This window comes from Nelusetta ayraudi, unplaced genomic scaffold (assembly GCF_046127955.1).
Source record: "Nelusetta ayraudi isolate G7.1 ecotype Tasmania unplaced genomic scaffold, CSIRO-AGI_Nayr_v1 ptg000230l, whole genome shotgun sequence".
NCBI lineage: Eukaryota > Metazoa > Chordata > Actinopteri > Tetraodontiformes > Monacanthidae > Nelusetta > Nelusetta ayraudi.
In genome coordinates this window covers 97,631-110,837 of record NW_027466279.1, presented here as the reverse complement: position 1 = coordinate 110,837, position 13,207 = coordinate 97,631, and the positions used below count along the sequence as shown (strand labels likewise).

The window sequence follows — 13,207 nt, the reverse complement described above, 5'->3', positions numbered from 1 at the left end:
GCCCCGGCCCCCCCAGACCCCTCCGGGTTCCCGGGACCCTCGGGTCTTTGTGCTGCTTCTTTCTGCCTCACTACCTCTATTGGCCTCTTTCTCATTCAAATGCGGCTCAGTGGGACAAAAAGCTCGGCAGCCTGGACACAAATCATCCCGGACTCCCGAGTCTTGCTGGGGGGCTCGCAGGGCCGCGTCCAGGAGGGTCCGGGATGGTCCGGGACAGTGCGGGAGGGTGTTGTGGAAGGGGAGTTCTGTTAGGGTTCTGGACGTTCTTGGAGGGTCCGGGTGTGTCCTGAGGAGTCTAAGGGAGTTCTGGGAGGGACCATGAGGGTCCTGGAAGGTCTGGGTTGGCCAAACTTTTGTCTTGGGGGGTCCAACAGGGTCGAAGGGGGGTTTTAGCAGGGTTCCGGACATTCTGGGAGGGTCAAGAATGATTTTGGGGGTTCTTGGAGGGCTTTGCGTGGGTCTGGAAGGGTCCAGGTGGGTTACCTGGGGCTTCTAGGAGGGGTTCTTGGAGGGTCCCGGTACCAATCCAGTCCCGGCCCTGGGAGATTGCCCCCCAGTGCTGGGTTGCCAGATGTTGGTGGAGGAGATGCAGTCCAAGTTTTACAGCCTCCCTTGACTTCAAAGGGACCAGGGGGAGCTGTTGTAGCAACAGTCACTTTACTGCTGCCGTCCCATTGGCTGAGAACAGACACTGCGACACTGCAGGAGGCCACGGGCGAGGAGGCTCTGCCGGGGTCCGCACCAGGAGTCCAGAGTCCCAGCACAGGAACCAGAACCACCAAGACCTCAGAGACCTCAGGGGCTCATTGACATCCCTTAACACAAGTGTGTGTGTGTGTGTGTGTGAGTGCTGCTACATGAGGAGGAGAACAACAGGCTGAGCGGTGGAGGAGGTGGTGGAGGAGGGCAGGGAGGAGGAGGAGGAGTGAGAGGTCTGTCTGGGGCGAAGAGCTGTGACAGGATTAATGAAGGAGACACGTGAGAAAATCACTAATCTCACACACAGAATAGCTCGGTATTGTTGAAAGGCAGCGTGTCAGAGTTGAGCGGCCCTCTACTGGTCAGACTGCAAACTGCAGCGCCGCTGAAGCCACCAGCAGCAGCAGCAGCAGCAGCAGCAGCAGCAGCAGCAACCTTATCGCCCGCCCAGAGGTCACAGGTGGAACTGCAAGACAGGAAGCACTGGATACAAGTGGAGAACATGAGGAAGAAGGCAGAGGAGGAGCAGGAGGAGGAGAGGGGCAGCAGTGAGGAGAAGAGGAGGAGGAGGAGGTGGAGGAGGAGAAGGTTGTGGGCGTGGCTTGAGGTCGCTGTTGTTCCTCTTTGTGGATGTCGTAAAAGCCAGCAGTAAATTATTGACCAGCAAACAGCAGCCACATCTCAATAGGAGGAGCAGGAGCAGGAGCAGGAGCAGGAGCAGGAGCAGGTCTTCAGGAGGAGGAGGAGGAGGTGGAAGGAGGCTGAGCCCTCCTGGATGTGATCTGTCAACCTGTGTGGATCTTTAGGAGGTCCAACATCTCCTCCTCCTCCCCATATGGTGCTTCGTTTGCATCTGAAAGGTGGAGGGGGAGGAGGGCGCTTCTCCTCCTCCTCTTCAACAGGCCTGGAGGAACAGGAGGAAGAAGAGAAGGAGGTGAAGAGGAGTTAGAGGAGGAGGAAGAGTCTCATCAGTTTTTTTAGTCTCAAACTTCTTCGAAACATGAACTGTGTGTGAGGCTCAAGGTGTGTGTGTGTGTGTGTGTGTGTGTGTGTGTGTGCGTGCGTGCGTGTAGGTGACTGAGTGAGTGTACGTGTGCATGTGTAAGTGTGTGTGTGTCAGTCAAGACAAAGAGAGGGGAGGTTGTGACCTCTGGCTGGTCCCTCCCTCTGCATTCTCCAGCAGCACCTCCAATCAGCTCCCTGAGATCATGTGACCTGCAGCCCCTGATGGCCACGCCCCCCCCCCACACACACACACAGGGCCCAGTAGAAGAGAGTGGTGTGCTGCCCTCTGCTGGTCACTGAGGCGCTCCAGGAGTCCTGGCTGCTCCCTGCTGGTGGCTGGTGGAGCTGCTCCCTGCTGCCCCCTGCTGGTGGAGCTGCTCCCTGCTGCTCCCTGCTGCTCCCTGCTGGTGGAGCTGCTCCCTGCTGCTCCCTGCTGCTCCCTGCTGGTGGAGCTGCTCCCTGCTGCTGGCTGGTGGAGCTGCTCCCTGCTGCTCCCTGCTGCCCCCTGCTGGTGGAGCTGCTCCCTGCTGGTGGAGCTGCTCCCTGCTGCTCCCTGCTGCTGGCTGGTGGAGCTGCTCCCTGCTGCTCCCTGCTGCTGGCTGGTGGAGCTGCTCCCTGCTGCCCCCTGCTGGTGGAGCTGCTCCCTGCTGGTGGCTGGTGGAGCTGCTCCCTGCTGCCCCCTGCTGGTGGAGCAGCGCCAGCAGCAGAATCCTGGGAGGGAAACTCGTCCAGCGAGTAGACTGACTAGACAACAGCGAGTACACCGAGTTACACAAATATTGACAGAGAACAAACAAACGGTCAAGCAGCGACCAACAGCGACTAAAGGATCTTCTCCACGTGTTTCTGCAGAACTCTGCACAAACCAGGATTTCACAGTAGTTTGCTGTGTAATTTCACAGTAAAATACTGCATGGAGAATTCTTTGTGAAACCACTATGTGACTGTATCATTTCACAGAGACTGCTTTTGAGAAGGCCGTACCTGCTTCTGTGTTAACACAATGAATGAATGTGAAAAGTTGAAGTGAACTGGCGATTATTGCACTTTTTTGCCTGAAGTTTTACAGTGAAACTTTCTTTTGCTCGGGCAAAACAAGTTGAATCAGAATTTTTACTTTGACCAGAGTACTTTTTTGTTGTCCGTCTTCTCTACTTCAGTACAGGGTGCGAGTGCTGGCTTCGTGGTAGTTGAGCTGCAGTGGGAGGAGCTTCAAACACAAACTACATCAAAGATTGTAAAAAAAAAACCAAACAACAGAGGAACCTGGTGGACACATGAAGGAGGAAGCACTCCGTGAGAATCAAAGTGGTTTATTGGATTTTGAAGGTGGAAGCAGATCATTGAGTATTCATTGGTGTCCAGACCCAGACCTCGACCCAGACGTAGCTACGGATCCAGACCCAGATCCAAACCCAGACCCACACCCGAACCTAGATCCAGAGACTGGGATCCGAATCCAGACCTGGATCCAGAACCAGATCCAGACCCAGCCAGTCCGGGGGTGTGAAGATCCTGGTGGACCTGGGCTGGGTGACCCGGGAGGTGGCTCCACTGAACTGGTTTTCAAATCAACACCCCTGTGTGATGTCATCAGGGGTCTGAGCTTCAGTCTGTGGAACAGGAAACGCTAAGGAACAGGAAGTGGTCAGGTCTGACCTCATCAAGCTTCACAGAAAGAGCCGTGCAAAGAGCCGTGGTCACATTTCACCAGTGGACCCGGTCCAGGACCAATAAGGCACCAGCAGGTGATGCGAGAAATGATGAAGAACCATAAAAGAAACAAAAACATTCAGATGAAAAACAAACGACAGAAGATCAAAGTACTGTTTGGTCGAAGGAGAAAAACTTTGGTTTGAAGTCGTCACTTGTGATTGGTGCGTGGACGGGGGAGGGGCTTACATCTGGCTCCTGGTTCTGATTGGTCGTTCACACTGTTGTCTCAATGGACCAGGACCAGAACCAGGAGTAAGACTAGGATCAAACTGGACCAGGGACCTGTGTTTCCTCTGTGCTGACAGACAACTTTCACCTCTAGGATTAAATTAAAACCATTTCTTTCATATTTACAAATATATATTTTTCATATAAAAGTGTGTGGGCAATCAATCAATCAATCAATCAATCAATCAAACTTCTGTTTATAAGGCACTAAATCAAAACTCTGCACAATCATAGAGGAAACTACCTGATCCCTGGGCAGCCCTACTCAGACCCCGGACCCCCGGACCTTGACCTGGACTCTGTCCTGGACTTGGATCTGGTCCGCTGGGCTCCTGGACCTGGTCCTGGACCAGCGGGCCAAACTGAGTCACTGGCTGAATTTGATCTTCTTTTTTTTTTAACTTCATTTCTGTTGTCGTAACATTTTACCCAAAGTTCTTTTTTGTTGTCTTGTAACAGCTGCTCCTGTTGTGTTTTGTTCTATTGTGGTGTTTGAGGTGAATGGGTCACCTGTCCACAGCCAACCAATCAGAGAGCAGCTCCAGGATCAGAGTGGAACCCTGGTCCAGGAGTAGTAAAGCTGTTTGACCGAGCAGCGGATTGTCTCTCGCTGGGGTTCAGAGTAACAAGTGTCGCAGCAGCGTCGCAAGCAGAACAAGAGAGACTGGACACACACACACACTCGCGCACACACACACACACACATACAGACACAGACACACACTGTGCAAAAACCAGAAGAATCACAGAAACATCCAGCAGTCGAGCATCAAAGGCACACGAGTGGTCTGTCCGGCTGACTTCCTGTCAGCCCAGCTGACTTCCTGTCGGTCCCTGGCACCCCCTAGGGTCTCCCCACGTCCACCGTGATCATGGTGTACAGGTCTAGCTTCTCCTTCTTGAGCAGGCGGTAGGACAGCGAGTTGATGCCATCCTTGTCCATTGTCTCCCGGGTGTGGGCGATCCGGTTAAACCTGCCGGCGGAACCAGACCAAAGGGAGTCAGAGGCTCTGATTGGTCGGGGATGGATGGTCCATCTGGGACTGGGGTGCTTAGCATGAGGTGGGTCAGGGTTCCCTTCTCATGTCGAGGTCAGCTGGGATCCACCTCGGAGGGGCCGGAGTCTTCAAGTCTGACCCCAATTACCTCAGGGTTACCGCTTAGGTTTGGACTGAACTGGATTCACATCGCTGGGCTGATTAAATCCAATTCAACTCTGGATTAGGTGGCATTACCCTTGGTGGGTTTGATTTATGAAAATCAGATATGATCGCATCAGGATTTCCTCTGAGGTGTGGACTGAACTGAGACCACCTCTGAGGTGTGGCTTGATTTACATCGGGGGGCGGGATTAATCAGATTTAGCTCTGACGTTTGGATTAAATGAGGGTTACCGCCGAGGGCTTGATTGAACTGGATTCACATCAAGGGCGGGATTAATCAGATTTAGCTCTGATTAAATTCGGGGTACCTTTAAGGTTTGGACTGAACAGAATTCACCTCAGTGGGCTGGATTAACCAGATGTAATGCTTCATTTAATCTAGTGTCACCTGTGAGGTGTGGACCAGGTAGAATCCACCCTCTCGGGGCTGGATTGAACTGGATTCACCTCAGGGGTCTGGAAAGTGAAGGAGGTTCTCCCCCAGGTTTGAGGGTCTGAGGCGAGTTGTTTCAGTCACAATTTAACTTGATTTGATCGATGATTTGGATCAAATAATGTTTACCTCTGAGGACCGGATTTTATTGGATTCTTAGCTCTGAGGACCAAATCAAATCAAGTTCACCTCTATGATGAAAATCAAGATTTCTTCAACGGCTTGGATTACATTGGATTCAACTCTTACATGTGGATTAAACTGGTCTTACCTCTGAGGTGTGGATTAGTTCTGAGGATTGGATTAACTCAAGGTTAGTTCGATTAGTTCATGTTTAGGCCTGAGGGTGGGATCATGCCAGGCCAAGTTGTATTGAGTCGGGTTTAGTTGGTTCAATTCAAGTTTAGTTGGAGCAAGTTGGGTTTAGGTTGTTTATAACAGGTTTATTTTGTTTAATTCGAGCTAGTCAGGTTTAGTATGTTAAAGTCAGGTTTAGTATGTTAAAGTTAGAATTAGTTGGAGCTAGTCAAGTTTAATTGGTTGAAGTCAGGTTTAGCTGGTTAAAGTCAGGTTTAGCATGTTAAGGTTAGGCTTAGTCGGAGCTAGTCAGGTTTAGCGAGAGCTAGTTGGGCTAAGGTGCTTGAAGTCTGGCTTACCTTTGAGGGTTTGGTTCATTCTGTTTGTCCCTGTTATGTCGGATCATGCGGCACTTCCCCGTCTCACCACTAGGCCTGGAAATCTGCATTCCTTTGGAGGCCAATCTGTGGCACATATGACAGGGTTCAGGGGTGAGGGGTCAGGTGTGTGAGGGGTCAAGGACGTGAGTGGTGAGGGGTCAGGGATGAGAGGTCAGGGGTGTGAGGGATCTGGGATGAGAGGGTTCAGGAGTCAAGGATGAGGGGTCAGCAGCGAGGGGTGAGGAGTCAGGTGTGTGAGGGGTCAAGGATGCGAGGGGGGAGGAGTCAGGTGTGTGAGGGGTCAAGGATGCGAGTGTTGAGGGGTCAGGGTGTGAGGGGTGGCTGGTCACCTGTTGTAGATGTCGTCGTCCTCGCCCCCCCAGCCCCAGTAGTTGTTGGGGAAGCCGTTGATTTTCAGGTACTGCTCCTTGCTCATGGAGGAAACTCCTCCAAAGTACTGGTTGTATGGGAGCCTGCAAGGACCAAGAGACATGTTGACAACACAGGCCTGGGGCCACCAGGGGGCGACGTCCCTTCCTGGCCCCTTGTTCACACCTGCACCAAACACAGAGGCCTTCAGCCAACGGTGCTGGACCTCCACCTGAACCTTCTGAGTGGAGACCCCTGAGCCTCTGCTGTGCAGCCAGGACCACCTGGGTCTGTCTGCAGCTCACAATCTTCTCTGCTTCTCATTTGGGGTGTGAGGGATTTTCTCTGGGTGTCGAAGGTCTGGTGAGGTCGCTGGGTCGGACCCCCGTCACCAAGACCAGACCGGGGAGCTCCACTGCAGTGGAACAACCTCACTGACTCGGCGCCAGTGTCACCCTTGGTCACCCTGGATCACCCTGGATGGTGAACCTCGACACCAGAGCTCGGTTGGTGTGAACAACCTCGCTGGCTTGCTGCAGTTTGACGACAGGAAACAGGAAGTGGCACTGATGGCAGACTAACAGGAAGTGAAGCCGAAACCGCCGAGGCAGCATCCTGATCTCGCCAACAGCTGCAGCTCGGGGTGGGACCTCCTCAGGGGGCGGGACTTCCCCAGGGGGCGGGACTTCCTACGTTGATCACGTCTGAAGCTCGTCTTTCTACTTAAGAGTCTGGACCTGGTCGCTCAGACATGGGTAAACTACGGCCCGGGGGGCCATATGCGGACCGTTAAGCTCTTTAATCCGGTCCTTAAACCAAACTTGAAAGAATGATGTGAAGAGTCAGTCAGCCATAAAACAGCTGCATCTCACCCCTGTTTCCAGAGTCATTCAATAAAGAGCTAAATACTGTGGTGGCTCTGGGTGGTTCTGGGTGGTTTTCGGTTGTTCAGGGGTGGTTCTAGGCGACTCTAAGTGGTTCTGGGTGGTTCTGGCTCCTCCTTCCAAACCCCTGAGCCGGGCCGGAGGGACTGACCTGAAGCCGAACTTGTCCATGGAGACGGAGAGGTGTCTGGGCTGGCTGAAGCAGCGGTAGGTGTTGTGGTCGTCCATGGGGATCAGGTCCACATCACTGAAGACGAAGCAGTTGTAGTCGTACTCCTTCAGGGCCTCCACGTAGCCGATGTTCAGCAGCTTGGCCCGATTGAAGATCTCGTCTCCGTCCTGGGGGGAAGGGCCAGGGAAGGGGGGTGGGGGGGGAGGGGAAAACGAGACTACCGGTCAGCCCGACCCAACCCTGGGGGAGGGGGGGGGGGGGGGGGGCCTTCATGCCTCGCAGCTTAGGTGGTGGAGGTTAGAGGGTTAGTGCAGGCCGAACCACAGAGCAGGAGACATGGCGGAGGAGGAGAGGAAGAAGGAGAAGAAGAGGAGGAAGAGGAGGAGAAGAAAGAAGTAGAAGTAGAAACTGTTATTACCGGTGCAATTGCTGCCATTGGCTGAGGCCGAGCGGGGAGGGGGCGGGGCCTCAACGTCTCCAGCCTCATTGGTCAGAAATGGCTGACATGCAGGAAGGAAGGAAGGAGGGAGGGACAGGAAAAGGAGAAGAGAAGGAAGGACGAGACACGGGCAGGAGAGAAGAAGAAGAAGAAGAACTGTCAGTGAATCAACACCACAGAAGAAGAGCAGCAGCAGCGTGCAGGCGTTAGTGTCACACACACACACACACTCACACACACACACACACACTCACACACACACACACGCTTACACTAACACACCCACACACTCACACACTAACACACACACACTCACACAACTTTCTTGCTGGTGTCATCACTGAGACCCACCAGGACTCATTGACAACTGGGTCAGAACCAGCACCACGGTCAGGACTAGACCAAACTGGACTACACAAGACTAGTTTAGATCTGGTCTGGTCTGGCCAGACCAGACTTGACAAGGCTAGACTAGACCAGGATAGACTAGATTAGACCAGACCAGACCAGACTCTACAATACAATGACAGCAGCAGTCCCACCCACCCACCCAGCCAGTCTCCCTCAGGTGAGGTGCTACCTGGTTGATGACGTAGACTCCGTAGTCCAGCTGCTGCCTCTGCAGGATGGGGTGCAGGTAGTAGAGCCAGAAGGTCAGGTGCTCTTCCCTCCGCCGGAACGGGATGATGATGGCCACCTTCTGCAGGGCCCGGCAGCCCCGAGGCCAGGACCGGCCCCCTGGACCCAGGCCTGGGTTCTCCCGCTTCACCTGATCCAGGCTCACTGTTACACTGAAGTCCACCCGCAGCGGCCCCACTGGGGGGAGAGAACAGCACGCACACACGCACACACGCTAATTAAACACAACGGGTTGTCCTGCAGCGAGTCATTAGTCAAACATGCCTGAGCAAGAAACCGGCTGACATATCTTCCCACACACACAAAACACACACTCTCTATCTCTCTCTCTCTCTCTCACACACACACACACACACACACACACACACACACACACACACACACACACACACACACAGTGCTCTCAAGGCACAGCAGGAAGTGTGAACACTCCAAGTGTCAGTGGCCTCCCTGACTATCAGACGCTGGGATTTCCTGCAAAATTTCTAACGCAACAGAGGGGGGGCAACCTGGGGAAGGGGGGAGTTATGTGAGCACACGCCCACACACACACACACACACACACTGGCTGAGTCAACAAGGTGGAGCTCAACTGGAAACTTCTGGACTGCGTGTGTGTGTGTGTGTGTGTGTGTGTGTGTGTGTGTGTGTGTTCACATGGCAGACACAGGTGTGTTCACCGTGTCAACACACCCACCCTAACACAACATAACACAACAGCTGCTCTTCAATCACTGCAGCTTCACACTGATAAACCTCGCAACTGTCCAATCATCACCTCACCAATCAATCATCACACACACACACACACACACACACACACACACACACACACACACACACACACACACACACACACACACACACACACACACACACGAGTCACTGCGACCTGCAACCACTGATAAGAGTGTACAGCCCTGCTGACACTCACCACCGCCAGTGAAGACTCACTGCAGCTGTTACTTTGTCACTGTCTTACACTACCACTGTTACAGTCACTGTAGTTGTTAGTCACTGGTGTTACAGTGTCACTGTGTTACACTACCACTGTTACACTGTCACTGTAGTTGTTAGTCACTGGTGTTACAGTGTCACTGTGTTACACTACCACTGTTACAGTCACTGTAGTTGTTAGTCACTGGTGTTACAGTGTCACTGTGTTACACTACCACTGTTACACTGTCACTGTAGTTGTTAGTCACTGGTGTTACAGTGTCACTGTCTTACACTACCACTGTTACAGTCACTGTAGTTGTTAGTCACTGGTGTTACAGTGTCACTGTGTTACACTACCACTGTTACACTGTCACTGTAGTTGTTAGTCACTGGTGTTACAGTGTCACTGTGTTACACTACCACTGTTACAGTCACTGTAGTTGTTAGTCACTGGTGTTACAGTGTCATTGTGTTACACTACCACTATTACACTGTCACTGTAGTTGTTAGTCACTGGTGTTACAGTGTCACTGTCTTACACTACCACTGTTACAGTCATTGTAGTTGTTAGTCACTGGTGTTACAGTGTCACTGTGTTACACTACCACTGTTACACTGTCACTGTAGTTGTTAGTCACTGGTGTTACAGTGTCACTGTGTTACACTACCACTGTTACAGTCACTGTAGTTGTTAGTCACTGGTGTTACAGTGTCATTGTGTTACACTACCACTATTACACTGTCACTGTAGTTGTTAGTCACTGGTGTTACAGTGTCACTGCGTTACACTTCTACTGTGTTACAGTGTCACTGTAGTTGTTAGTCACTGGTGTTACAGTGTCACTGTGTTACACTTCTACTGTGTTACATTGTCACTGTAGTTGTAACAGTAACTGGTGTTACACTGTCACTGTGTCACACTGGCACTGCATTCAGCATCACTGACTATGTAACGAAGTGACAGTGCAACATAGTGGTTACTGAAAAGTTACGAGTACAGACTGGACCCCGAGTGGTCTACCACTGGATCGCTGTGGGTCCAGGGGAGTCCTCACTGGACCCACAGCGATCCAGTGGTAGACCCCCACAAGTCCAGTGGGACGAGGGTCCAGGGGAGTCCTCTCTGGCCCCTCAGTGGATCACCAGTGGTCCACCACTGCCCCAGTGGCTGTCAACAGGCGTTGCAGCGGTTGCCATGACGTCAGCTGTGTGTCACTCGGTTCCAGCTGCTTTTTGGAAGCTTCTCTCTGAAGGCTGATGATGCGTTCAGGTGCTCACCGTCATGATGAATCTCTCTGGACCGGAGCTGCTCTGTGTGTGTGTGCGCGTGTGTGGACCGGGAGTGGCTCTTACCCAGCAGAGGAGACGTGTCGGGACATTTCTCCAGTTTCTCCTGCGGCTCATCCTTCAGCTGCTTCTCCTGCTGCTGCTGCTCCTCCTCCGGCTGCTGGGCCGCCCGGGTGAACCCCTCCAGGTGGCGGTCCGGCGGGGCCGAGCCGTTCCGGCTCTGCTGGTTCTGGGCGAAGGCAAACGGGTTGTCCAGGGAGCGGATGTAGAAGACGACGGTGACGGAGATGTGGAGGAGACACAGCAGCACCAGCAGCTTGCAGGTCCGCTGGAGCCTGTTGAAGGTTCCAGCCGAATCCACGGCCATCGGGGTCCGCTGGTTCCGAGCCAAGCCGAGCCGAACCGCGAGTCTCCTAGACCACTGCGCTGTTCCGTTACTCTCCGTTAGCTCCTGCTAGGCTCCATTTTAGCTCAACTTTCTAACGAGACTTCACAACTTCCGGTGGTGGGACCCACTCGCCTTCAACACCGCAGACAGAACCGAGCCTAGGTCGCTCGCTGTTCGGTTCGAGTTCCGATCGCACCGTCTCGTCGGGAAACCAACCCGGTCAGTAGGAGGCGGGTTGGAGGATCTGGAGCTAACTGTTAGCCGCTAGCAGCCCCCTGATAACGGCCTCCGATGCCAAGCAAAAGTCGAGAAAGTTGAGCGACTCACTTTAGAACTCGACTAAAAATATGTTTTATTTTTTTAGAAAAAATGTAAAAAGTCATCCGACAAAACCAGAGTTGAATCCACAACTTAAAAAAAAAAAAAGAAAAAAAAAAGAAAGAAGCGACGCAGCAGCAACAATCGTCGTCTCGACCGTTCGGAGTAACGGATGAGTCAAATTCCTCCCAGAGCAGCAGCAGCCGCCGCCGCAGCAACAACACTTCCACTTCCGGCTTCCTTCAAAAATAAAATCAATACGGCCGTAAAACCGGAAGAGGGAGAGAAAGAACCGCTTTTCTCTGCACTTGGTTTCAGACGGTACACAATGAACATGTATATGATGGTTCCGTGAGGTGCACATAGAAGCTCTAGTTGAGTTGCAAAGATACGAATCTCTCAGTGTTCTTTTTTTTTAACACAACATTCAACTTTCCCCGATTTAAAAATGTGATTAACAGGATGTTCGAGGATTTTATAATGTCTCCAAGAACAATAGAACAGGAGAACATTAGAACAGGATGTTCTAATGTCTTTAGAACATGATGTTCTAACTACAACATCCTGTTCTAATGTTCCTTGAGACATTAGGACAGGATGTTTTAATGTCTTTAGAAGATCCTGTTCTAATGTTCTTTGAGACATTAGAACAGGCACTAAAGTGTCACTGCAGAGAATGGACTGGTGTGTTTGCACCACTTGTTGCACTGGACTGCTCTGATGTATGCCAGAGAGAAATGTAAAGAAAAATAATATCAGAAACATGGTAAACCGAATAATAAATACCTTAATATAGAACACCGCCGCGCACGCAAACACACACACACACACACACACACACACACACACACACACACACACACTATCTAGTTGTCATGTTTTGTTGTGTTGTGGTGGCTGTTTGTCTTTCACACCACTGTGTTCCATGTTGAGTGTATGAATAATAAACATTTAATATTGTTGATATCATGAACATTTGTCATTCATTTTAGCATCACATTATTTGATCATAAAATAACATGAGCAAAAAAAATCTGAGGAGCCGCTTGTACTGTGTATTAGGTTTTACATTATATTATATATTACATTTCAAAATCATATAACTAATTATATCATATTGAGTATTATATTTATTATATTACCATTATAGCACCATTATACTACTACTACTACTACTATTATTAATAATATTATATTATAATAAAATATAATATTATGTATCAAAATAGTATAGTGTCACATTTTTGCATTCCATTGTTTGCTACTAATTATATTATATTATATTATATTATATTATATTATATATTATTACATAGTATTGCAAAACACTTGAAACACCCTCATCCGTACTTGCCACTTTTCTGTCTTTTTAACTGCTATTTTTGTCAAACTTATATTTAACGTCCCACAACAACATGACACTGTCATGTCACGTGACATTTGACCAATTTTTTTTTTTTTAAGGTGTTTTAACGTTGAATTGTTGTTTTGTCGTCAGTTAATGTGACATCACATGAAGCAACGAGCAAAACAAAGGTACAAAAAGAACAGAAAAGAAAAGTGTCCAGTTGTTCTCCCACTAGGTGGCAGCACCTGGCGGCCAGCCAATCACAGCTCGAGGCTCGTCAACTCGCTTTGGATGGAAGTTTTGTGCTCAATCAAAGTGTCGAACTGATTGACTGATCGATTGATGATCGATCGATCGATCGGTCGATTGAACAGTAAAATAAAGTGAGGAAACGAGCTTCGAACCAGCAGCAGCTGCGACACGTCACTCACACGCGCACACGGAGTCACATGGCCGCAATTAAACTCAACTTCAAACGACCGCACGCGCTGTGAACACGTGAC

General features: G+C 50.8%; 2 protein-coding genes and 1 long non-coding RNA gene across 4 annotated transcripts in view; 1 reads left to right on the top strand and 2 right to left on the bottom strand.

Moving 5' to 3' along the window:
• exosc3 (exosome component 3) overlaps positions 1-13,207 on the top strand; it is an 80,847-nt gene that overhangs the window by 3,809 nt on the left and 63,831 nt on the right. The window lies entirely within an intron of this gene.
• b4galt1l (DP-Gal:betaGlcNAc beta 1,4- galactosyltransferase, polypeptide 1, like) lies at positions 3,002-11,534 on the bottom strand. 2 transcript variants are annotated; one of them, XR_012925736.1, is made up of 7 exons: positions 10,717-11,534; positions 8,366-8,601; positions 7,326-7,513; positions 6,272-6,394; positions 5,901-6,005; positions 3,108-4,622; positions 3,002-3,077 (listed from the first exon to the last, which is right to left on the bottom strand). XR_012925736.1 is itself a non-coding variant. In XM_076016526.1 (6 exons), exons 1-6 carry the CDS (start codon positions 11,015-11,017, stop codon positions 4,493-4,495), a joined length of 1,083 nt encoding a protein of 360 aa, XP_075872641.1. In that variant the 5' UTR covers positions 11,018-11,534; the 3' UTR covers positions 3,002-4,492. The 2 variants fall into 2 exon arrangements, 1 of the variants encoding a protein (XP_075872641.1); XM_076016526.1 differs by having other exon boundaries at positions 3,002-4,622.
• LOC142882056 (uncharacterized) lies at positions 8,609-10,710 on the bottom strand. The gene is made up of 3 exons (XR_012925737.1): positions 10,258-10,710; positions 9,270-10,033; positions 8,609-9,202 (listed from the first exon to the last, which is right to left on the bottom strand). It is a non-coding gene; the product is annotated as an uncharacterized LOC142882056 (long non-coding RNA).